At 48.2% G+C, this 25,048-nt stretch overlaps 2 protein-coding genes across 3 annotated transcripts in view; both read right to left on the bottom strand.

Moving 5' to 3' along the window:
- The window catches only part of Ccdc180 (coiled-coil domain containing 180), a 57,132-nt gene extending 42,916 nt beyond the window's left edge, over nt 1–14,216 (bottom strand). Inside the window, exons 1-8 of the mRNA XM_038347083.1 lie at nt 14,127–14,216; nt 11,245–11,435; nt 7,173–7,261; nt 5,409–5,518; nt 3,528–3,656; nt 3,340–3,450; nt 3,128–3,223; nt 370–533 (exon numbers count right to left, since the gene is read on the bottom strand). Of these exons, the coding sequence (XP_038203011.1) occupies nt 370–533; nt 3,128–3,223; nt 3,340–3,450; nt 3,528–3,656; nt 5,409–5,518; nt 7,173–7,261; nt 11,245–11,435; nt 14,127–14,195 (959 nt within the window). The 5' untranslated portion in view covers nt 14,196–14,216. The remainder of the gene's footprint in view (nt 1–369; nt 534–3,127; nt 3,224–3,339; nt 3,451–3,527; nt 3,657–5,408; nt 5,519–7,172; nt 7,262–11,244; nt 11,436–14,126) is intronic.
- A 4,626-nt stretch (nt 14,217–18,842) lies between these two features.
- The window catches only part of LOC119826206 (stimulated by retinoic acid gene 6 protein-like), a 36,114-nt gene continuing 29,908 nt past the window's right edge, over nt 18,843–25,048 (bottom strand). For both annotated transcript variants that reach the window (XM_038347325.2, XM_038347326.1), the window contains 7 exons: nt 24,073–24,154; nt 23,823–23,871; nt 23,282–23,399; nt 22,630–22,749; nt 21,276–21,439; nt 20,125–20,271; nt 18,843–19,604 (listed from right to left, as the gene is read on the bottom strand). In XM_038347325.2, the coding sequence (XP_038203253.1) occupies nt 19,456–19,604; nt 20,125–20,271; nt 21,276–21,439; nt 22,630–22,749; nt 23,282–23,399; nt 23,823–23,871; nt 24,073–24,154 (829 nt within the window). In that variant the 3' untranslated portion in view covers nt 18,843–19,455. The remainder of the gene's footprint in view (nt 19,605–20,124; nt 20,272–21,275; nt 21,440–22,629; nt 22,750–23,281; nt 23,400–23,822; nt 23,872–24,072; nt 24,155–25,048) is intronic.

Here is a 25,048-nt window from a genome sequence, read left to right as displayed (position 1 = left end):
CCAGGCCCAAGGCCTAGGTTATAACGCACACAGAAGAATGAAAATATACAGACCATTACATAAACATGTTCCGATAATTCACACTGAGCACAGAGAATAGCTGTGAAATAGTGTTCATGGACAATGCAATCTAAAATGGTGTGGACTCTGTGGATCTAAAAGCGCAGAAGTCTTAGGGGGTACCTCTCCTTCTAGGAAGGGTCAGTGGTGACTCTTAATTTCTTTTTTGATGCTTTTATCTATTTCTAACTTTAAATACAGGGGCATAGAAAACAATAGCATTTTTAAATAATGATGACGGGTGCAGGTGGCTGGGAGGGAGTTATCAGTGGGAGGGAGGACAGGGATGGGAGGGGTGTCCCCACTGACCTGAAACTCTGCTGCAGGGCCTCTCTCTTGAGAGTCTTCCAGGTATCCACCAAGCCCTGCCAGCGGTGGCGGTTGTCAAGCTCCTGCTGCAGGGTGGCTTCAGTCAGGTTGACCAACAGCTGGGCGATGGCCCTCCGGTTGCCCAGCAGAGCCTGGTTCATGGCCTGTGGCCAGAGGTGGGTAGGACTTTAGACAGGGCAGTTCTCTGGGCAGAGCAAGGCTCGGTAAGATGGGACAGGGGAGGAGTCAGGAGGGGGTTAGGCCAGGGCTAAGTGAGGCTGTGGTGGGAGGTGAGGAATGCTGGACGCACAGACAAGGCAGCAGCCGCGAACCACAAGGGTCATCCTGGAAGGCTGGATCATGATCCCAACCCAGAAATGCAGCTGCACCGGGTCCCTGCTTAAAAACAGGGGAGGTGTGCCGGGCGATGGTGGCGCGCGCCTTTAATCCCAGCACTCGGGAGGCAGAGGCAGGCGGATCTCTGTGAGTTCGAGACCAGCCTGGTCTACAAGAGCTAGTTCCAGGACAGACTCCAAAGCCACAGAGAAACCCTGTCTCGAAAAACAAAAAACCAAAAAACAACAACAACAACAAAAACGGGGGAGGTGGTGCTCAATTGACTGTCTGCTGCCTTTATGTAAATTTGTTACAAAATCAGAGCCCAGCCACGTGTGATAGCGTTGAGAACCAGACCCAACGATGGGCTGAATACAGATCTAAACCTGGTCCTCCCAGGACTGCTCATCTGCATGTCCCTGGCACAGGATGGGAATGGCCTCTTACTGCACAGTACAACTCTGCCCTTTGCCCTGTACCAGTCAGTGTTCCCCCTTCCCGCCCCCTGGCTAAAATGAGAGCGGCTTCCTCCTCACAGCTCCCAGCCCACCACATAAGCAAATCTCAATGCTACGCATTTCCCAAGTCGTCTAGCTAGCTGAAGGCCCAGCCCGGCTCAGAGGGAAGGAATTCCAGCACAGTTTTCTAGTGGGGCTTGAGACTTTGTGCCAGCAAGCGCTGTGTTGCTGGGGCCTAAGCAAGTGTTTCTTCCCCTGCAGATCCACAGCAGGGCTGTGGGTGGGGGGCCACAGTAGAGGAGTCAGGAAACTTGACAAGGCAAATGCACACAGCAGAAGGAGCACAGGCCAGGAGGCACCAGGGAGGAAGCAGGGAGTCACAGCCCAGACTGGAGTCTCCAGAGACACACGAAGTCTAAATTTTAGGATGGAAGTTACTGTGCTAAGTGAGACGACCCGCACTCAGAAAGACAAATATTCTATATTCTCTCTCATACGTGGCCCTCACTTTTAATGTTTGTGTGTGTTTGATGCACAGGTGTTGGGGTGAGTGTAGGTATCAAGTATGCAACTAGAAAGAGGGCCGTGAGGGGAGAAAAGGAGATGCCAAGGGAAGGGGGTAGCGGAGTGGTGACGTGAAAACAGAACGGAGGCTAATGGGGTGGTGGGGGCACAAGGCAGTGAGCGGTGGGGAGAGGGTCAGCAGCACGAACCATGTTTTAAAACACCATAACCAAGCATGGTTTGTATGCTAAGTTAAAATTAAATTTAGGGGCTGGAGAGATGACTCAGCAGTTAAAAGTGCTATTGCTCCCCTGGAAGACTCGGTTTGGTTCCCAGCACTCAAGTTGGGTGGCTCACCACTTGTAACTCCAGCTTCAGGGGATCCCGTGCCCTTTGTGGGCTCTGCAAATATTCACATAAATGTGGCACATGCACACGGAGAGACACACATAGACACAGAGAGACACACATATACACATACAGAGACACACATATACACACAAACAGACACACAGAGACATATACACACAGAGACACACATATACATACAGAGACATATACATATACACACAGAGACACACATATATACACAGACACATATATACATACAGAGAGACATACACAGAGACACTCATATACATAAAGAGAGACATACATATACACACAGAGAGACATACACATCTACACACAGAGAAGCATACACACATACACACAGAGAAGCACAAATATAGGCACAGAGAGACATGCACATATACATAAATTTAAAAATAAATATCTCTTTAAGAATACAGTTTTAGAGTAAGGATGACCATTACTGTCAAGACCTCTGCTGTCACCCTCCAAACATGATCTGGCAGGGAGCACTGCTATCCCAATTGAAGACCTAAGGAAAGCTAGGTCTGCACAAATACCACTGCACAGTGCACCCCTGAGCAGTCCAAGCAGGAGCCCTTTCAAACGGCAGAAGAGTCAGGCTTTACTCTGGAGACCTCGGGAGCAACCTTGAATTTCCTACTTCCCATCATCACAGGCAATGGTGGGAGAAACTGGGAGTAAAAAGACAGAGCCGAGAGGCAGGGGTGGGGCAGTCACAGATACCACCCGGACGGTAGGAGAGGCAGGAAGAATAAGGAAGCCAGAGTAGGTGGGACTGGCAAGGGTGGGAAACCCTGGGACAGTGAAAGGTCTAAGACAACAACCCCAGGGTGTAGTGCCCATTGTACTACACACACAGTAGCTGGGACATGGCCCAGTAAGTGCTGGCTGAGTGTGGGCATGCAGCTCTACCGCAGGAAACCGTGAAAGCATTCCACATGGCTGCTCTGAAAATTTGCTTGGTTCCTAACCAGAGAAGCCTACCTGAGTTACTTAGGGACACCACAGATGTGTCCTGCGTTCCTGAGACACCAGGTTTAGGATACCCTAGGCCACGTTCCTCCCCACCATAGAACACCACTCACCATGGCTTCTTTATCTATCAGCCTGTATACATCAGGCTGCAGGAGGTAGGTGGTTTTCTCTATGATGTCAACATATCTCTTCAACACGTCCTTTAGCTAGAGAGGAGAAGGCACCCCTGTGAGTGACTCTCAGTTCCTAGAGCACTAACAGGAAAAAGAAAGCGGCCCCGCAAACCCTTCTAAAGAAAGGAGCCTATGTGCAGCCCACTTGCCTTGTCGGCTCGCGAGACCTCCAGGGCCAGCAGCTCTTGATCTAACTCCTTAATCTCCTGCTTCTGCTGTGTGAACCTCTCAGCCACCTTCTCCCACAGCTCCAGTAGTGTCTGCACAGGGGAACTGGGTCAGTCCAGGGGCTCCTAGAGAGGTAGGAAGGCCAGGCACAGCCACCAGGGACCCCTACCTCGATAGTGTAGTTCTCAAGGTCTGGTTCACTTTCAACGTTTTTGAAGAGCTGGTCAACGTCCTCATCGGACTGGGACATCTTTTTCAAAAGAAGCTCTCCTTTCTCCAGGATGAGAGGTTCCATCTCCTGCAATAGACCAGGAGGCTGAGGGTTAGGGCATTAACATCCCAGATAGAAAGTGGTCCTCCCTGTAATGGGGGAGGTACCCCACCACGTCTCAAGAAGGATTATTTAGACCTGGAGAGTTGAAGCTTGATAAGGAACTGGTACCCAGAGGACCAGGGCACCCTGCAGGATACCAGGCACAGTATCCTGTGTGGCATGTGCTGCCACTTGATTCTCCCCCTTCAGCAGCTGAAGGAGGGGCTGCCATCAGACCAGTCTGTCAGCTCCCAAAGAAACTCAGGGCAAATGCCTAACCATGGCACCTCTTAATGTACCAAAGTGTCCACTTGGCCTCTAGGCTCCCTCAGTACCTGTGGCTCTTCTCAACACTTCTCACCACGCCCCACCCCACCCTTCTCCAGGCCTGGGCTTCGCTTCCCTTCCCTCACTTCTCTTTCCTATAGAACCCTGCCATTTTGGCCATCTTCCCTCTTGGTATTCCTTTCTTGGCTCCCTCTCTTGGTCCTCTCTCCTCTTTGCTCTCCTCTTTCTCTCTCTCACTCCCCTCCCTTCCTCTCATGACCCTGTTCAGTCTGGACCCTTCCGGATGCCTCTGGCTGTACCCTCCTTTATATCTACAATAAAATCCTTCTCCTCAACTGTGCCTAGGAGTGGTCATGCCCTCATGTCATTGAGAGCCCAGAACTGGTATTCAACAAACAGTCAATAAAGGAGTAAATAAAAAAAAAAAAAGCCAAGTTTACTTTGGATATGAAAGCCAAGGCTGATGGCAGTGAAGACGCAGTGACGGTAGGGTTGGCATCTAGTTGGGACATAATGATGTCAAGATTGGAGTCTGCCCTTAGTGCTGTGGACACACAGCCAGTTCTTGGGACTCAACACAGGGAGTCAGAGAAGAGAGAACTGAGAGATGCAGGCTCGCGTCTCAGAGAGGAGCGTGGAAGGAATAAATGATTCATTAGGAACTTTCTGGGTCCCAGTGTAGTTAGAAAGTGACAGGAGCCAAGGGTGGGGAAATATGGAAGAATCTGTGGTGGTTTGGATGCCCCCCAGAGCTTCAGGCATTCGAACACTTGATCTCCAGTTGGTGCTGTTGGTGGAGGTTTAGGAGGTGTGGCCTTACTGGAGGAAGTGTGTCACTGAACACAGGCATTGAGACCCTACTTCCTACTTGCTCTCTCAGCTTTGTGCTTGTGTTTGAAGGTGCCGAGCTCTCGGCTTCCTGCCACCATGCCTGCCATTTGCGCGCGCCATGCTTCCTCGCTGTAATGGAGTCACCCCTCTGGAACCATAAGTTGTCTTGGTCATGTGTTTTATCACAGCAGCAGCAAAGAAACTAATACAGACCCCACACGTGCCAAACTGTCTGGGCTGCATCCTTAGATACCTCTGCCTCTCCATGGGCAGGACTGGCAGCCAGTCAAAGGCTGCGCTTTGGAGCCAGACGAACTTAGTTTGGATTTGGCCCCTTTCGTACCTGTTCTGGTAAGACTCTGGGCCTCTCTACAAGATGAGGTAAGAGTCTCTAACTTACTTACGGGGATTCTCTGAGAGTGAAGAGAGCCTACACTTAGGATATTCCTATAACAAGCCCCTTGAACATGTCCTCTGTGATTCCATCTATGCCTTTGTTTTGGTGTGACATCGAGGGCCACCCAGGGAGAGGAGAAGAAGGAAGATTGGGGACAATGAAATCACACCTCCCCACCCAGGGAAAGCCACAGAACAGAGGAAAGGGGAGCAGGGCCTCACCACCCCTATCTGCTCAATCTCCTCCTGAAAGCTCGCCAGTGCACTCAGGTACTTCCTCTTCTTGAATTCTTCTTGCCCTTGGAGGATGATGGAGTGCCTCTTCTCGGAAACTGCAGGGCCACAACAGAGCTGATGAGCATGCTGGCAGAGAACAGGGCTCCCAGGGAGACCAGTGTGGCAGAGAGCCGCAGCATGCAGGCCTGAGGTCAGAAGGCAGACCCCAAAGCCAGGCCAGCATGGCAGAGACTTAAGGAGAAGACAAGGAAGACCCTGAGTGCAGACAAGGTTCAGACTCACAGGCAAGGGTGAGGGTGGGAATATCGTGCAGCCATTGAGCATCTGCCTACGGGCTTGAGGGCCCTGGGTTCAACCCCTTGTACCACAAGTAAGTAAATGGACAGCTACTGGGGCAAAATTCCCAAATGGTGTCTACAGAATGAGAGTGATTGTAGTTTTCTTTAAAACAGTTTCAGCCAAATGTGGATGACGCATACCTGCAATCTGACCACTAAAAAAGACAAGAAGATCTGAAACTTTGGGCCAGCCTAGCCTGCTTAGTGGAACTGTGTTAAAAACAAACAAAACAACAACAATAAAAAAGTTTTATAGATACAAATACACAGGCTTTTTTTGATTTAAGGTAGTTTCCATCTGGTAAAATCATTATGAAGAGAAAATACTGTAAGCTGAAAATACATTTAATTATACCTAATCTAGTGAGCATCAAAGCTTAGTCCAGTCCACCATGCAGAATGCTTCCATTAGTCTACAGCTGAGCAAAGATCATCTAATACAAGCCTGTTTTGTGGCAGAATGTTGTCTGAGCTGAAATCTGTATTGAAAGTGAAAAGGAGAATAGCTTATGGGTATGCTTGCGTGCCACTGTGAGGTCGACATAAGGCAAGAGAAAGCCAGTAGCGACATGCACCCTTAATCCCAGCACTCGGGAGGCAGAGGCAGGTGAATCACATCTGTGAGTTCCAGGCCAGCCTGATCAGCATAGGGAGTTCCAATACAGCCAGAACTACATAACAAGGAGATCTAGTCTCAAACAAAACAAAACAAAAACAAAAAACAAGCAAGCAAGAAGGAAATACAGTAAGATGAGGGATTATTGGCCAGAGAGGGACCATTTGCAGCAATGTTAACCAACACTAGTGTTTGCTTACCATGTGGTAACATCCTTCTAACTATTTGCACCCAAGGACCAACCCAGGAAACTGAGGCTGTGCTGTTGCTCGCCTTCTGTAATGTGCACAGCCCGGCTTGGTGGCTAAAGAACTAAGTCACAGGCGGCTGAGCAGGATGTGAGCCTGAACCCTCAGCCTCCAGCCCTGTCACCTGCTCTGTTTATCCAGGAAGCTGGACGCTGGCTACCACCTGGGGTAGTGGGGCTGGGGCTCTCAGCAGAAGGGCATGACTGCCAGCAGGCAGTTTGTACCTTCTGTTTTTCTAATCATGAAGACACGGGGCACCCACGTGTGGATAGTGTCTAATGACGCATGTAGTGAGAAGTGAAAACATGGCTTGAGAAGCCGCATCGCACCCAGCAGTGAGCTCTGTCCTTCCTAGGAATCGCCCACCGTGCAGCAGCCACTGGCTGTCGCTCCTGGGGGGAAGTGCCCAAAAGACATCCTCTGGGAAACTGAACAGAGGACCCCAGTGAGGGCAGCAGGAGCCCCTGAAGTAGAACCACCGCAGATCCTGCCATCTGGAACCTTCCCTGCCTGGGACAGGCCTGGGGCTGAAGGGCAGGGGGCTCACCAATGTTGTCCATGAGGCCCTGCACCTCTCGGACAGCAATCATGTCCTCTGTCTCACGCATCTTTTCCCTCCTGGCTTCTTCCTTCTCCCTGAGGAAACAAGTGGGCAAGAGTTAGCCCTGACCCCACCCCCACCAAGAATGGCACCGGCATTGGCAACCGCCCAGGCTGCCTCCTATTCCAGAGTCCCTGGAGACAAAGTCCAGGCTCCCAACCAGTGCTGCTGACTCCAACCAAGCAGTCACTGAGGGTCCCTGGAGGGAGGGTTAGGTGCCTGCTTCAGATACAAGCTGTAAAGCCCTTACCCGGCCAGTATGGGTCAGGAGCTGGAACCATTGGAAACTAAGGATCACAAAGGTGAACAGCACAATAAAGAACAAACAAACAAACAAACAAACAAATAAATAAAGCTGTGGTTTGAATGAGAATGGCCCCTAGAGGCTCACATATTTGACTGATGGTGGAATCGTTTGGGAAGGACTAGGAGGTATGACCTTACTGGAGGAAGTGTGTCACTGGGGATAAGTGTTGAGGTTTCAAAAGTCCGTGCCATTCCCAGTTAGCACTCCCCCACCTCTCCTTTCTCTCTCTCTCTCTCTCTCTCTCTCTCTCTCTCTCTCTCTCTCTCTCTCTCTCTCTCTCTCTCTCTCTCTCATGCTTGTGGCTCAGATGGAAGCTCTCAGCTACTGCCCCAGCACCATGCCTGCCTGCTGCCATGCTCCCCACCATGATGGTCGTGGACTCTAACCCTCTGGAACTGTAACCAAGACACCGTTCTATGAGGCAGCTGGAGCAAGCCCATTTTCTGGGGAGGGCATGTAGAGCCATTGTCTGAAGCAGGGCTGGACTCTCAGAGCCACTCTGAGGGTTGGATCTAGGTGGGATGAGCTGAGATAGATCTCTGGGTAAACCAACTCAACCAGGGACGAGAGGAGGGGCATGGCGGTGGGGGGGGGGGGGGTACCGGTAGGGAAGACAGTGACATCCAGTCTGAAATAAAGTCTACAAATGCACCAGCTATGAGCCAAGCGCCAGAGACACCCCAAGGCCCCAGGTGAGCAGGATTTTCCAGCTGTCTCCTAATGAGTCCCACAGCTGGGAGAAGACTACAGGTCTGGACTGCAGCATGAGCAGGGTACTTCAGACATTGTTATTTCAAATGTCTCTGGCCCAAAGCAGCTCCAGAAGAGCCCACAGGATAATGAAGTCTGCTGTCAACTCTGGTTTCTCAACCCCCCCCCCCCCCGCCGCCAGGATTTGAGGAGTTGGTTTCTATAGTGGAGATTGAACTCCCCTGCCCAACCCATCCACACTGTGCACTGGTCTCACCCATCCTGAGGGGAATGGGCACATATTTACTGGCCATTTACTATTTTGCATGGAATTCCCAAGCGCTTGCTCAAGGGCCTTGAGGAAAATGGGCACGGTAGCTCTGATATCATCCTCCCATCCTAGCTGGTCTCTACCAACCCTGGAGGAACTGCCCAACAGCCTGAGCAGGCATGAGAACTCTGACTCACAGAGAGAGCCAGAGAAAGGGCAGGGACAGTCAGAGACACAGCTAGAGTTGACAGAAGTGCCCAGGAGACTTCAGCAAAATCAGCTGGGTCAACAAGGGATGTGGGCTGCTGATGAAGTAGAGGGTCTTCCAGGCAGGCACAGGCTGAAGGCAGGAGTGGGGCAGGGGCTGAGGCAGGTTCCTCTTTCAGTAGTGCAAGAGGCCCTGGAGTTGATGGTTGAGGGCTCCCAGGGGCTGGGTAGGGAGAAGGCTGGAAGGGCTGGTACAAGGGGACTGGGCTGTACCTTGTTCGTTTCCCAGGCTGTAGAAATCCCAGGAGAGCAGGTAGCAGGTGGGCCCACTTATGGCCTCCCTTATGTGGTAAATAGAGGAGTGTGTGTGTGTGTGTGTGTGTGTGTGTGTGTGTCCCCAAAAGCCAGTAAAGCAGCAGACCGTTCCCCTGCATGGGAAGTAGAATTCACAGAATTCTGTCCTGCAGGAACCAAAACCCCCTGCTGGGGCTGTGTGTACATTTAAAATGATAGACAATTTCAGGCTAAGCCCAAGGTAAGAAGGAATCCTCAGGGGACTCAGGAAGATGTCCGGAGTTCCTAGGCCTTGATGAGAACAGGCCAGAGTCACAGTTGGGTTATCACACAGCCTTCCAGGAGAGTAAGGAGGCGCTCAGACAAGCCATTTGGTCTTCTTTAGGGCATCATGCAGGGGACCACATCCAGAGAAGGTTAGCCTCAAGTGTGGATCTGGGTGGGCAATGCCTATTCCCAGCAAGGTAGAAAGGGGCTGAGGGCCAGAGGTCATCCTGGGAAGTGAAAGGCCAGCGCAGGGCAGAGACCTGTACCAACACTTGGTCCCCTCCCTGCCCCATTTGAGTGAAAGGCAGGCAGAGAGGCCTGACTTCCAGGCCCAAGTCTCAGGCTGAGGTGCTTAGTGGAAGCCGGCTTCCTGTCACCTTCTCCCAAGCAGCTGGGGAGACCCTGTTCTCTCCTCTCCCCCGGTGGCGGACTGAGTTTAAGCTCAGCAGACAGAGATGACATGCTGAGGAGTCTCCAGCTTAACTTTGAATGTGAGCGATCACCAGGAATGGTGATCTCCCTGTCCTATGTGATCTGGTCCCCCGTCTTGAGGGACAGAACCTATACTGCAGGGGTTCTCAGCCTTCCTAACACTGTGCCCCTTTAATACAGTTCCTCATGTTGTGGTGACCCCCAACCATAAAATTATTATTGTTACTACTTTATAACTGTAACTTTGCTGTTATGAATTGTAATGTGACCTCCCAAAGGGGTCACAACCCACAGGTTGAAAAACATCGCTCTACTGTCTACCCCAGTGAGAGACCTGAGACTTGTAGAGCCTTCACTAGTCACCAAATCTGTCACTAGGCCCAATGGGTTCTTTCAACTAAGGACCCTCTTCTCCTGTCCCCCATACCAGCCACCACCTAGATTGCAAGGATGTTCAACATTGCATCCTTGGGCCCTCCAACACTTTTTTAAAATAATCGTTTTGCTGTGTTCTTGGATTTGGTTTGCAAATTTTATTGAGAATTTTTGTACTGGTGTTTATAAGAGATCTCTCTCTGTAATTTTCTTTTTTTTTTTTTTGATGGCTCTTTGTGTAGTTTGGGTGATAAGGTAATAGTGGTTTAGTAAAAAGAATTAGGAAATGTCTCTTCATTTACGTTTTGCTGAATAATCTGAGGAGTATTGACATTAGTTCTTCTCTGAAGGAATCGATTAAATGAAGCATTGATTCTTTGAGAAAGTCAACAAGACTTAATTAACCAAAAGACAGAGAGAGAAGATTCAAATTAATAAAATTAGAGGTGAAAGGGGAGGCACTGCAAAAGACACCAATGAAATTCAGAGAATAAGGACATACTTTTCAACTGTATACCACCCAACTGGGAAATCGAAAAGAAATGGATGATTTCTTGATGCAAGCAACCTACCAAAATTAAATCTAGGTGAAATAAGCAATTAAAATTTTAGTGAAATAGAAGCAGTAATTAGAAATCTTCCAACGTACAAAGGGCCAGACGCAATCAGTGCAGAATTCTACTTCCAGGTACTTACTGCAGGTCTCCCCTCCTTTCTGTACAGACTGCCGAGGGGACCTCAGAAATGCAAATCGCCTCTGCTCCCACCCTCTCTCTAGACCACTGGCCTCAGCCTTCTGCAGTGAGTCAAGACCCTCCTTCTGGGAGCTTTATATCCTCACTGTCCCCCCTCAGCCTCCTGTCTCTGCTTCTCAGCAGCAGCTCCTCCTCCCTAGGGAGCTTCCGGGACCCTGCCCTCTGAGTGGTCTTCCCACTCATGAGGAAACGTGGCTGTTCGCTATTGTTGAGGAATCAGGTTCCACGAGAGTTTGATCCCTGTACCCAGACGCTGGCCCTAGGCACCCCATCAGAACTACTGAGGAAGGAGAAAAGCATCTTTCAAGCAGATGTGGCTACCTCCCTGTTTCGGAGGAGGTACCTGAGACTCTGTTCCTATCTGCCACCATCTTGAGTCTTTGAATGAGGACCTGAGGTGTGCCTGATAACAAGACTTACCTATAGAGAACTGGGTTTTCTGTGACCCAGTCATTGGGGAGGCTGTGCACCCACTTCCTCTGGCGAGGGGTCATTGTTTCCCCTTCAGGGAAGGCCACCTTCTTCATCATGGGTGTCTTGACATTCTTTGGAGTCCCAGAATGCTCTGCAGCCCGCTTCCTGGTGGCTGCCAGAGCTTGAACCAGCTGTACCTGAGTGTGTGGAGGATGGGAGTCTGGTGAGAGTCTCAGATGCCCAAGCCCTTCACGATTACGTGCCCATCTGAGAAGGACATGTAGGTAGCTGCCACACAGAGGATGCTTTGCACAAAGCTTTCACCTCCATACCCACCCACCACAGATCTCCTTCCCTTTTATAGACATGGGCTATTTCAAGGAAAAGATAGGTAAAGAACTTTGAATGAAGATCCAGATTTAGTCTACACAACCATTTTTGTAATCATTAGAAAGTGGAAAAAATGGGGGAAAAGGAAACAAACAAAACAGAACTTTCCAGTTATAGGAGATTGGCTGAGTAAAATTTCTTTGATGAAATATTAGGGCCTCATTAAAAACGGAAATTACAACAAATGTCTTATGACCAGGGAATCGTTATGAGACAGTGTGTAATTGAACATATCAATTAAAGCCTAAATCTGGAGAGATGGCTCTGCAACAGCATTCACTGTTTTTACAGAGGACCCGAGTTCATTTTCAGCACCCTCTTGGCCGCTGACAGCCACCCAACTCTAGCGCCCCCTGCTGGCCTCCACCAGCACCAGACATGCACACATCCTGAGTCAAAACACTCAAATTCAAATCTTAAAGCATAAATTAAATATTATAGGCAGGGGCACTCTGGATACTGCCAGATCTACTGTCCCTTTCAATACATTAAACAAACCCACTTTTTTGCGAAGGAAAAAAAAGCTACAACCCAAATTACAGCGTGGTTTCGAATTTTAAAACATGGAAAAACAGCATGCTAAAGGTTAAGAATAATAACTCACTTATAGGGAGCAAAGTCATGTGAGTAATTTAAGTCTACTTTCTCGATGCTTTCACCATTTCTAAAGGTTATACAGACAGCATGGCTTATGGCTCAAATCAGGAATGAAAATCCTACTTAAATAAGCAGTACACTAGGTCTGAGGCTTGTGGATTTCTTTTAAGGTCTCATTGGTCTACAAGGAACATTCTAGAAAACACAGCAATCTTTACAATAGACGTGGCCAATGAAGCCGTTAACTCTGCAAGGGGGCACTAGGCACTCAGGGAGGTGTGTGAATATCCCAGTTGCTTATTATTATTATTTTTATTATTGTTGTTGTTTTGAGACAGGATATCTCTATTATGTAGCTTTAGTGTCCTAAAACTTGCTAAGTACATCAGGCTGGCCTTGAACTCACAGATACACACCTGCCTCTGTCTCCCAAGTGCTGGGACTAAAGCCATGTGCCACCATGCCCAGCAAGACCCACTTTTTAAACAGAAAAATATGAATTTCTTTTATGCTCAACAAAAGATCTAGGCAAAGAATGGTTAATTCTGATTGATTCTGGATAATTTTGATTAAAATTTTTATTGAAATTAAGTTTTTAACCTTAATAAATTTCCTGATGTAATACACAATAGCACTGATTTTTAAAAATCAAGGTAATGTCAAAGCTCTCCTTTTAAAAACTTGGATCTTATAGGGAAGATCTGTGTTGTGGAATATTATTTTAAGATGTGTTACATTTGTTTATGCTGTGAAACATTTGTTTAATAATGCAAAGATGTGTTGCATTTGTTTAACCCTGTGAAGTTGTGTTACTCTGCGTGTCTAGAACACTTGATCGGTCTAATAAAGAACTAAGTGGCAACTAGCAAGGCAGGAGAAAGGATAGGCGGGTGGAGAGAATAAATAGAGGAAGAGATCTGAAAGGAGATGATCGAGGAGTAGGATTGAGGAGGACTCTAGGGGCAGCCACTGCACAGCTAGCCACGGAGAAAGAAGAAAGGTATATAGAAACAGAGATAGGAAAAAACCCAGAGTCAAAAGATAGGCAGGATAATTTAAGAAAAACTGGCAAGAAACAAGCCAAGATAAGGCCAGGCATTTTGTGGGGGGCCCCACGTGTGACTCAGTTTCCATCTGGAGTCGTTTCTGACTTAAAGAAGTCATTTGAGTTCAAGCTTCCCTGCTCTGCTTTTTCCAGGAACCTTGAGGGCTGTGAGTAACATCTGTGTCAGCCCATACAAAGAGCATTTTTGCCCAGATGAAAGAGCACATTTTTCTATTAAGATTTGGGCGGGTGTATGCCAGCCGGAAGCCCTCCCCGTTAGAGATTAGAAGCTGCTTAGCTGAATGAGATAGTGCACCTGCTTGGGCTTCCTCCCAAGGACAGTGCAGGGAGGTGGTGAACTGAGTGGACTGCTCTTTGTTCTGCCTTTCCCCTGTAGTACATATGCTGGCTGAGCAACTCGGGGCTGTTTGCTATTTACCTTCAGTCCTCACGGTCTACCCTGTGTTTCTGTCTTCATTTCTCTTAAGCTAACTCAGCCTCAGTGCTCCCTCCCGGGATATCCCCGGCTGATTCCTGTAGGAGTGGGCTCCGACAGTATTTATAAGAAAGAATAAGGCTCCGTGTGATTTATTTGGGAGCTGGGTGTCAGGTCACCCCAAAGAGCCATAAGAGTAAAAAAACAAAAACAAAACAAAAAAAACTACAGACTTGGGAGTAGATAAGGGAGCAGAAATCAAAACACATTGTGTATGTGTGTAAAATCTACTGTCAGTAAAAAAATAAATAAAAAATTGAATCTTAGAAGCAAATCTCACATAACAAAGAGAATTAGGAGGGATCAGGAAAGTTAGAAGGGAGCAGAGGAAAGGGAAGCTGTGGGCAGCAGGAAGCGTACCTCCGCCTGGAAGATCTGCTGGTAGACTTTTCCATTTTCTACCTGGGACATTTTCCCCACTGGCGACATCTTGGCAGCTGGCTGGATTCCCCTTCGTCCTGGAAACGAGCCTGGGACTTGATCTTAGTGTCTGTCCACTACGAGGTGCTTGCAGGGACCGCGGGCCCTAAGACAGCACTAGATCCCACAGGACATCCTGGGGAACTTAGATTTCAAAGAAAATAAGAAAGGGGGTGGGAGGAGGAGGAGGAGGGAAAGATAGACGGAGACAAGAGGAAACTTCTTCAGATAAGCAGGGCATAAATCCCACAGGCACTTTCTGGAAAGAACAGGATTATTGTCTGCGCGCCACTGGAGCTCTATAGGAACAGTCAATCCGCCTAAGATGTGAGATGGGACAGGAACCCAGCCACAGCCTCTGGGAGAAACGGGGAGTGGCGGGAGGAGAAGGATTTGCTTCTGTATGCGTCCTGCCCTCCTTCCTAGTTGCTCAGTCAACCCGTTGCCTTCCAAGCCCAGCGATCAGGAGAGGCCCTGACCTAAGGGTGGCGGCTCCTGTACCTTAAACTCAGATTAGCCTAGACCACCAGCAGCAACAGCAGCAAGACGCCAGCGGTCTCCTAGGCGACGCGAGGGGCGGAGCTGGCCCTGCCACACTTCCCCTCTTCCGGAGCTGGGTCACTCCGCAACCGCAGCGACCCACGTGGAGTACTAAAACTCAATTACGATTTCCAATGTTGGGTTCTTGGAGCGCCCTTATGTGTTCCCAAAGCTAGTGGGAGATCAGAGAGTCCGCGCAGATCTTGACTGTTGTGGTCAAGGAATATTCGTTGTTTTGGGTCAAAACAACCTGTGCGGGGGAGGTACCACAAGGTGGTCCTCAACTGTAAGAATCTGAAAGAGATCTAATCTTTTCCCAATGCAAAAGAGGTTGCCGGGCTCAGAATTCAAGGCTCGAGACCTGCCTGGCCGGAATGAGTTTCTCCTGTTCTGTGGGCCGCTCCGCTCCTTTCTAGAGAAGCCCACGGTGGGAAATGTCTAGGAACAGACCAGCTGGCAAGTCTTTCCCCAAGGTGACTTTCGAGAGTGAGTGATCTTCCGCAGCGGGCTGCAGCATCAGAAATGCGAAGTGAAGACTAGACCACGCTATTCTCATTCTTCATCGCAGGTGAATGAGGAACAGTGACTACAACCCTGTAATTCTTTCTTTGATACAGGTGAAATAAAATAAAGATTGGGTTCGTGTTAGCTGAAAAGAACAGGTAACCCAGGGAAGGGATGAAAAATATGATTTTTATTAGTTTGTTTGCTTATTAGTTTTGAATTTTTGAGACAGGATTTGTCTAACAGCCCTGGCTGTCCCAGAACTCATTCTGTAGATCAGGTCGGCCTCAAACTCACAGAGAATCGCCTGTATCTGCCTCCCAAATGTTGGGATTAAAGGCTTAAAGGCTTGTGCTACCACTATCCAGCGAAAGCTTATTTTTTTAAAACACGACTTTTTTTTTCAGACTCTGGTTGCTGGTTCGGTTTTTTGTTTGTTGGCTTGTTGTTGTTGTTTTGTTTTGTTTTGTTTTTCAGTCCCAGTTCTTTTTCTCCTGAACGGCTGCTGGCTTGAGTTGCAGACAACAGAAGACTGCCCCTACCTGGGCGTTTTCTGCTCTAGTTCTGAGCAGTTATGGCTTCCTAGGAGCTGGCCACGGTGACACATGATGTACGTGAAGTGAGATTGAAGCAGTCATTAAAAACCTCCCAACTAAAGACAATCCCTGTACAGATGGAACCACTGGTGAATTTTACCTTTGTAGAAGAACCAGTATCAATCTTTTCATCAAATGATCCCATCAAACAGAAAAGTAAAGAACTTTGTTAACCTTTTTATGAAGCTAGTATTATCTTGATTCCAAAACCAGGTAAGGAAACAACAACAACAACAACAACAACAACAAAAAAAGGAAAATGGCAGACCAGTCTCCCCACTGAACATAGGTCCAAAAGTTCTCAAGAAAAATACTTGCAAACAGTATTCAAGACGACATCAAAAAGATCACCGAAATCAAGTTGGCTATACTCCAGAGATACCAGGACAGCTCAATCTAAGTAGATCGATAAATGTTATAAATTACATAAATGGATTTAAAGGTAGAAATCACAGGTTCATCTCAATTGTAGGAAACGCTTTTGGCAAAATCCAGTATTCCTTCATATTTTCTAAGTGTCTTCCCAATTCATTTCTTTGATGTTTTAATGTTTGCATTATAGCATTCTTTCAGGTTTTTTTTTAGCGTCTTTCATATTCCAAGGTACTTTTTCCTTTTCTTCTTCTTTTTTCTTTGTTTCTTTTAATGGAATCCTGCCTGTCTTCTGTCTTCATATGTTTGTCATTGTTATATAGCAGAGCTACTGACTTCAGTGTTAATTTTGTATCCTGCCACTTTGCTGAAAGTATTCATGTAGTGATCTTTTGTTTGTGTTTTAACATATAAATCTTGCCTGAAGATCAAAGTGCAGAGCTAAGCCCCTAGAGGCCAGAGAGTGGTGGTGCAGGCCTTTTATCCCAGGGAGGTGGAGACAGGAGTGATAGGGTTGGGTGGAGAGAGGAAAATAAGGCGGGAGGAGACAGGAGCTCACTGCAGTCTGAGGTTTGGTGGAGACAGATTGGGTCTGGAGATGCAGTCTGAGGACAGGAGTTCCCCTTCGGTCTGAGCACTGGTAGAGGTAAAGGAACTCTCTAATAGCTGACTGCTCTGCTTCTCTGATCTTCAGCATTAACCCCTATATCTGACTCCAGTTTTTATTATTAAGACCAACTAGAATTCGTGCTACATATTCATGGCTTCTAAGAGTTTTCTGATAGATTCTGCTAAATTGCCCCTCTTCCCGAGAATGGCCACACCCATCCTATGGAGGTAGCACAAACTGGACTCATGGAGTTATATTTTCTAAAAAACAAAAAAGACATTGTGCTGATAGTATTTATTGCCAACTTAACACAACTTAGTATCTGGGAAGAGGAATCCACTGTTAAGGGGTTGCCCAAATCAGACTGACCTGTGGCTGTGTGTCTGAGGCATTGCTGGTTGATGATCTCAGCCCACTGTGGGCAGTGCACCTGCTACCTAAAGTTCTGGGCGGTATACAAAAGCAGAAGGGGCAAGTCCGCGAGCTTGTTCCTCCATGGACTCTGCTTCAGTTTCTGCCTATGGGTGCCTGTCCTGCTCGAATTCCTACCCTGATTTCCACAGTGATATGCTTTGACCCAGAAATGTAAACAGAAATAAACCCTTTCTTTCCTAAATTACTTTGATCAGAATGTTCTATCACAGCGACAGATGCCAACAGGAGCAGACATGAAGGCAGGAGGGAGAGGTGTGTCGGGAAGTGTCTGGGAGAAAAGGAAGGGGGTGGGTACAATCAAGACACAGATATACATACGTGAAACTGTCAAAGAATGAATGAAAATATATATTTAAAAGAGTCTTTCTCACCATGAAAAGAATATGCTTATAGTTCACTTCTGATAGTATTCTATTATTAGAAATATAGTCCATTTTATTTATTTTCAATGTACATTAGGTGTTTTCAGTTTCAGTTTGGAGTTGCGTCCTTGCTTGGCTCCAGGGACTCCACCTGACCGTGGACATAAGGGAATTTTAAAAAATGATAGACAGCCCAACACATGGATAGAGAACTGTGTGGTTGTCTGGGCTCTCACATGGAGAAACTGTAATACCCAGAAGCTAGTCTTGTTTGTTATATAGAGTTGAGCCGAGAGGCTGGATGGCTGCACGCAGACAGACAAGGAAGCAGAGTTTATGGTATACATCTGGATCAAGGTTAGGTAAACCCCGTAGAACCCCGTAGGAGCAGTCTCTGTAGGAGAGCAGACTTCAGGTTGCAAATACCTGGAGGGAGAATGCTGCGGTGGACATTTCCCGCCCACACTGTCAGCACTTAAACTCAGTCCTCCAAGAAGGGTTTCCCAAACCCTCTGAGCCTGAGGCTGTGGGGTGGGGTCCTATTTCAACAACACTAATTCAGTCAGGACTCCACTCACTCGAGGCTGACTCCATTCTCCACAATATGGGAGTATATCCAAATCACCGCTCTAACCAGTTTTCTCTACGGTGAGCATATACAGCCATCTCTACTTGTCGTGTAGTTAATATTAAAATTTCTGGGTCATAGAGTATAGCGTGTGCATCTTAGGAAATACTACCAAAGGTTCCGAAAGTGCTAACAGTTCACACACACACACACACACACACACACACACACACACACACACCCCTGGTGGTCTGTATCCTCACCCATACTTGGTAATGTCATCAGACTTTATCCTAGCCATTACGTGGTGGTGTAGCACCATGGTTTTAATTGGCATTTTTCTGATGTGTAACAATATGTGTTCACAGGCTTGCCCATTGATCTTGGCTTCTAAGGAGAATATTAGAGTAGGAATATCCAGTGAACAAAAATACTCATTCCATTAGCTATGAAACATAGAGACCAGGGTCCTATGAGATCCCTATGGCCATGCCTCTGGTGGCTTAAGGACTCCTACTATGCACCACTCCCACAAGGTCTCACTTCTCTGCATGTGCTGTCCCAGCGACCTGGGGCTTTGGGAGACACTGCCTACACTCAGGCCATAGAGACAACCAAATTTGGATCTTTGCCTTTGAGAGTTTCGAGTGTCAGACACAAGCTTAAAGCTGTCTGTGTGCTCTGAATAATTTTATTCTCAAGATAATACCCGGAGTAGGGATGCCTCCTTCTTTTGTAGATACAGGTAGACAGTCATTCAGCCAGAGACGTAAAAAGTGATGTGTGTGTATGTGCGCGTGCGTGCACGTGTGTGTGTGTGTGTGTGTGTGTGTATGTGTATGTAAGAAGTGATGTGTGTGTGTTTTCTCCACTCCATTTTCTCAGCTTCTAGAAGCAAATTGCCAAGGAGCTGTTGTAGAGACTCAGCTAAAAGAGACAACCCTGGCACATGCACCAACTGGACCAAGTGTGCAGAGCAACCAGGCTCAACCACTCTAGACTCTGGATTCTCACAGCACTTGCTCGAGTCCCTGAGGGACTATCAGCAGTGAGACTGTATCTGTCCTGGGTCATTTTTGAGCGTGAAGATTTGGGTAAGTGCTGGGCTCTGTGTAAGGACAATGGCCACACCTCATAACCTGACACTTGTGCCTTTTGAATGAGCTTCCCCATATTTCAGCACCTGCACCCCATGTGCTACACGGACGTCATCATCAAATGCCTTGGGCCTCCGGCTCACATAGCAGATGGCCTGGCCTTGGAGCAGAAGTCGGTAGCCCAGTCAGCAATCCGAGCAGGTCGGCAGAATCTGGGCGAACTCTTGGGAACCATGTCCTGATTTTGATTTTCTAAGCATGACGAGCCTGGGGTTGTTGATCAGTGTCTGTAGCAGGAGCCACCTCGTTCGGGCCCTGGCTGAGAATCTGGGACCTAGGACAGAATCAGAGGGGGGTGGGGTGGGGATAGGGTATAGACTCTACAGTTACCTACAACGCAAAAGGAGTGACCGGAGGCATTGGATCAGGACTCCCAGGAAATGAGGGGGAGAAGTGTGGGTTATTCCACAGACCTGCCCGGGATGTTAGTGAGGATATCTGAGCCCTTGAGGGGCAGGAGGAACTCAGAGCACTTTCTGTAAACAATGGGGCAAGGTAATCAAACCTGAGCTCCATTTTTGAAATGGCATCTGCCAATGGCCTGGGATGTATGTTGGCATGCCAAGACAATGGGATACAGATAACTGTGCAAGCAGACTTGGGTGTCAGTTCTGGGATCGGCAGGTGAGCTAGACTGCAGGACAAGGCCATACAGCTTGACTAATGGGAGCCTGGCCTAAAGGGATGCAGAGGGGGAACAATAAGGGAATTGGGTCCCTTGGGGGTCCCAGGGAGCCCAGTGGGTATCCATTTTCCTCTCTGAACTCAGTGCAGGTTCAAACAGGAGACGCTACCTGATGATTGGTTTAGGTAGCAGTATTTCAGGGTCTTCTGCAGCTTCCGGTCCCTGTGGCTTGTGACCAGGATGTGGCAAAAGCTGACCAGTACAGGGTTGGTGTGATAGTGGTCCACAAAGAGCATGCCAACCCATGCATTGAAGCCTGAAACCCAGGTGAAAGGAGGTCAGGCTGAGCTGCAACTCCTATCAGTGCCCAGTTTGTACTTTTTATGGTATAATTACTATTTATTATTATTATTATTATTATTTATTTATTGAAACGGTCTCCCTGTGTGTCCCTGGCCTAGAAGTCACTATATAGATCTGCCTGCCTCTTCTCCTGTCCTGGTTAATTGTTAGTCATTTTCTTGTGCCCTAGTGGCCTGAGTGCTTACAGAGAATCTCCAGAGCCCATGTAAAAATCTGGACAGATTCTTGGAGCGAGTATTCTACTCTGTGCCTTTGATGGAGAGCTCGAAGCCTGAAGGGGCTGAGAGCAGCCAAGGGAAGGCAGAGGTGTCTGTGCGGATCTTAAACGGCTGAGGGAATGAGTAACCAGGGCTGGAAGCACTGATCTTACTTCCTCAAGAATGGCTTTGATTTTAGACTATATTATACCAGATACTTTCTTCACTAAGTGTTCAAGTGACAATGCTAATAATTCTGAGATGTGTTCTCATCTCCAATCTATGTGGAAAGTTTGACTCCTCGGTCTCACATCTCAATGGCCTGTGGAATGGGCAGGGTTAAAGAACCTTGCATTTCCTCTGACCATCAGAATACACATTTGTATTGTGTGTGTTCACATGTATACATGAAAGAAGAGGTCTTTCACTGAGACCTGGGGCTCACCGTCGATTGGGCTGTCTATCCAGTCAATCCTAAGGATCCTCTTGCCTCTACATTCCCAGTACTGGGATTACAAACAGATCACCCCTTGCATGGCTTTTTGCATGGGTTCTGGTGATCAAACTCAGGATCTCACACGTGTGCAGTAAGCCCTTTAACGACAGAGCCATCTCCCCAACCCAGAATGCACGTTTCTATTACTTGGCTTTATGACCTCAACCAGAAGACACATTATAAGCCTGTGAAGGTGTGAACTCACATCCATTTTCCCACAAGGGTGTGAGGCCAACTATTCCCCATGGAAGGACTGCCACTCACCCATGTCTGCACCCTCATAGCCGCTCTGCATGATGGTCCTGTCAATCCGGGCAATCAGCCAGGTGCCCAGGAGGCAGCTGATGAGCAGCCTGGAGAGGCAGGCACCCAGGCCCAGGAGCACATTGTAGAAAAACAGGAAGTAGTTGAAGTTGTGGAATGCTCTCCTGCAGACAGAAACAGGCCAGGGGTAGCCCCTGGGTCAGGCAAGGTAACGACACAGTCTGCTCTGGCTGCCTTAAGACCAGGCCCTAAATTCTGCAACACTATTTCCTAAGCTTATGATCCCCTGCTGGATCACAAGTGGAGCTGAGTGCCCAGCTCACAGTGCTGGAGGGATGTGTGGTCCCTGACCTGCCGTGGGGAGCACAGAGCAGATCAGGATGAGTGCTACTTGCTTTGTGTGACCTCCGGATTCTTGCATGAGGCCTCTTAGAGGACAAGAAATACCATGCGGCTACTGCTGGTTCAAGGGTTGCAACAATGTTGTGGTCCACTTTTGTCACTGCCATAGGACCTAGCCCAGCCAGAGGGCCAGCTGTCCCTGGTCCTCCAGAGGAAACGTCCCAAAGGACCACCTGACCACATGATCCTGTTGTCTCAGGACCAAAATGCATCCTGAATGTCACAGACCCCTCTGACAGAGGACTTATTGGTCTTGTCACTATGTGTCCTTGGCGTTCCCACTGTGTAAGGACCTTATATGGTGGACATTTGGGGAATCTCACTATTCTCCCAGTGCATGCAGTTTGTGTCCTACGGCTTCAATCTACGGTGTGGTAGCTGCCAGCGGTCCCAGGCAGGAAGTCTGCTGCTGCTGGGCTCTCCTGCTCCCCTCTTCTCCTGCCTCTCCCCTCCTCCCTACCTCTCCCATCTGCCTCTTCTTTAGATCACTTGGGAAGCCTTGTCCCTTACCCAGGTGCCAGTCCTCTCTGGTAATCTATGAAGTTAGTTCTCAGAGGTGGTGAGTAGGGATAGATATCTCTTTGTTGTCAGTGCTAAGATTGCCTCCATGAGTGAATGAATGAATGAATGAATGAGAGTTTCATTATTTTACTGTGCTGTCCATATTTAACACGTTTCACCTTAAAACGCTTCTTTAAGGAAAACAAAATAACTTACAAATGGGGAAGCTGAAGTTCGCGTATTTAGTGAGGTCATACGAAGTCACACGGCTCTCCTACTACTAGAAAAGGCAACTCCGAATTTCAGGGCATGTGGCCCCAGAGCCCCCTTCTATGCACAGCGTCATAGCCTCTCAGAGAATTCAGAGCCCTCCAGAATCTGTGCACCACTAGGCAGAAGGTGGAAGCAACAGCGGCAGCCTTACGTATGCCCCTCCCTCCTCTGCCCTCACCTGTTGTTGAGAGCCAGGGGCTTCTGTGTGTCAGCCGTGCCCAGCTTGGGCTGCAGGAAGAAACTGCCAGCGATCCACACCTGCAGGATCATGAGGCCCACAACTATGGAGAGGGTGAGGCTGAAACACAAGGCAGGTATGCTCTGAGGTGGTCTGTTCTACTGTTCCAGACCCTTCTCTGATATACAGTGAGGAGAGATAGATAGATAGATAGAGAGAGAGAGAGAGAGAGAGAGAGAGAGAGAGAGAGAGAGAGAGAGAGAGAGAGAGAGCACCTGGAGAAGCAAGTGCTCGGCAGTCAGCCTTCTGCTGTCTCCAGAGAGCTGAGTAAGGCTCTAGGAGGGTGGGAATTCTACACCTGGCAACACAACATACCAGATAGCTTATCCTGGTTCCTGCCCTTCCTCCCTGATGTCCCACCTCTTACTTCATCCCCCTACCACTTATTTCCTTGTTGGGAAATGGGATTCTATGTATCACACACATGATTGTGAAGGTCTCATAGAATGACGGGAGAGGAAGCCTTTTGAAAACATGCATCCCTCCCTGTGAAGTGCTGTGACGACCCATCTCTGAGTCATCAGGACAAGACCTTGGACCCAGGGCTGGGTCCCCAGGATCAGTAAGGAGGGGTCATCTACTCAGCACTTACACCCCAACGGCCAGCCCTCGCAGCATCTCCAGGCCTTGATGGTGGAGGATGGGCAGCACCAGACTGTACATGAACATCACACCACAGAGACTCTGTACCACGTGGATGATGAGGTAGCCTGGAGATGAAGTAGAGGGGATCACTAGGGGCTTTCCTGGTCCACTCCCATACTCCTCCCTGCAGGTGGACCTGGCCTGTGCCCTCCTCTACCAGAGGTACTTGGCACATTTGCTGGCACTGTTTCTTCTGCCCACCATGATTTCCCCATCTTCCTGCTTGCCCAGCTCTGTCAGATGCAATTCAAATGTTAACTCCCCTAGAAATCCCTTGAGTCTTGTGCTGGTGTGGAGGGGCCTTTCCTCCTTTGCTCATAATGCCCTTAGCAAAGGCAGCCAGAGAGATGAGGGAGAGGGAGGTGACATATGGTATTTCTCCACCATTCTCCCAAAGCTAGACGCTAGGGCTGCTCCTCCCGTGTCTCTCCTGGTAGCTGGGACTCTGCAGGTGCCCAGGGAACAGGGCTGGACTGGGTGGCACTTACCCCAGAGGATGTAAGCTATTTGCCAGCCGGAGTACCTTGCAATGGCTACCTGAGAGTTAGAAGGAAAACAGAAAGTTCAGAATAGGGTGAGAGCTTCCTTCCCTCTAAGCCTTGTACCCAGGACCCCATCCAATCTGAGGGTCACCCATAAACCAAAGCAGGTTCTTCACACGGCTGCATCTCGGGATGGAGGTCTGGCTTGACTTCTCTGGGCTCCTGTCAGGTGTGGCTCAGCTCCCTACAGACTCACCACACTGGCTGCTGAGGAGGGACAATGGAACTTCTGAGGGAGGAAGTGTTTGTCTCCAGCCCACAGCCTCTTCATGTGCTTTCTGTGGAAAAGGAAAAGTAGGTGGCAGTCATAATCATGGCATTTTCTGTAGGGTCAGGGCTCAGTGGAAAGGCCCGTGGAGGCCTGTGGCAGTGGGCGTCAACAGCAGCTCCTGCAGAGGCTCTGGCTTCTCTCCAACATCTTCAGCATTACTACAGTTCATAAAAATAATACACACAAAAAAATAATACACACTAGGGCTGGAGAGATGGCTCAGTGGTTAAGAGCATTGCCTGCTCTTCCAAAGGTCCTGAGTTCAATTCCCAGCAACCACATGGTGGCTCATAACCATCTGTAATAAGGTCTGATGCCCTCTTCTGGCCTGCAGGCATACATGCAGACAGAATATTGTATACATAATAAATTTTAAAAAAATACACACTGATCGAGTCATAGCAGCAAGTGAATCTGGTACATGACATTATGCTTTTTTAATTCTGCTTTCCATACTTATTCTGTTATGGTAAATGCATATTACTTAATAATATTTTTTAGACAGTTAATACCAGAAAGTCACTTTTGTTGATACATAAAGAAAAAAACATATAAAAAAAATCAAGGGTGGGCTAGATGGCTCAGCAGGTAAAAGCCCTTGCTGCAAAGCTTAGTGACCCGGGTTCAATCCCCAGGACCACATGGTAGGAGAGAGCCAACTCCCACAAGTTGTCCTCCGACCTCCACACATGCCATGCACACACATCCACACAAACACATCATACACACACTCACTCATACAATAATAATGCATTTTTGTTGTGTATGGGGGACTGTTTGTTTGTTTGTTTTGAGATAGGGTCTCTACATAGCCCTGACTGTACTAGAACTCACTATGTAGACCAGACTGGTCTAGAACTGACAGAGTTCTGCCTAGCTCTGACTCCTGAGTGCTGGGATT

The sequence above is a fragment of the Arvicola amphibius genome, chromosome 11, assembly GCF_903992535.2.
Source record: "Arvicola amphibius chromosome 11, mArvAmp1.2, whole genome shotgun sequence".
Classification (NCBI taxonomy): domain Eukaryota; kingdom Metazoa; phylum Chordata; class Mammalia; order Rodentia; family Cricetidae; genus Arvicola; species Arvicola amphibius.
This window is presented reverse-complemented; position numbering and strand designations above follow the sequence as displayed.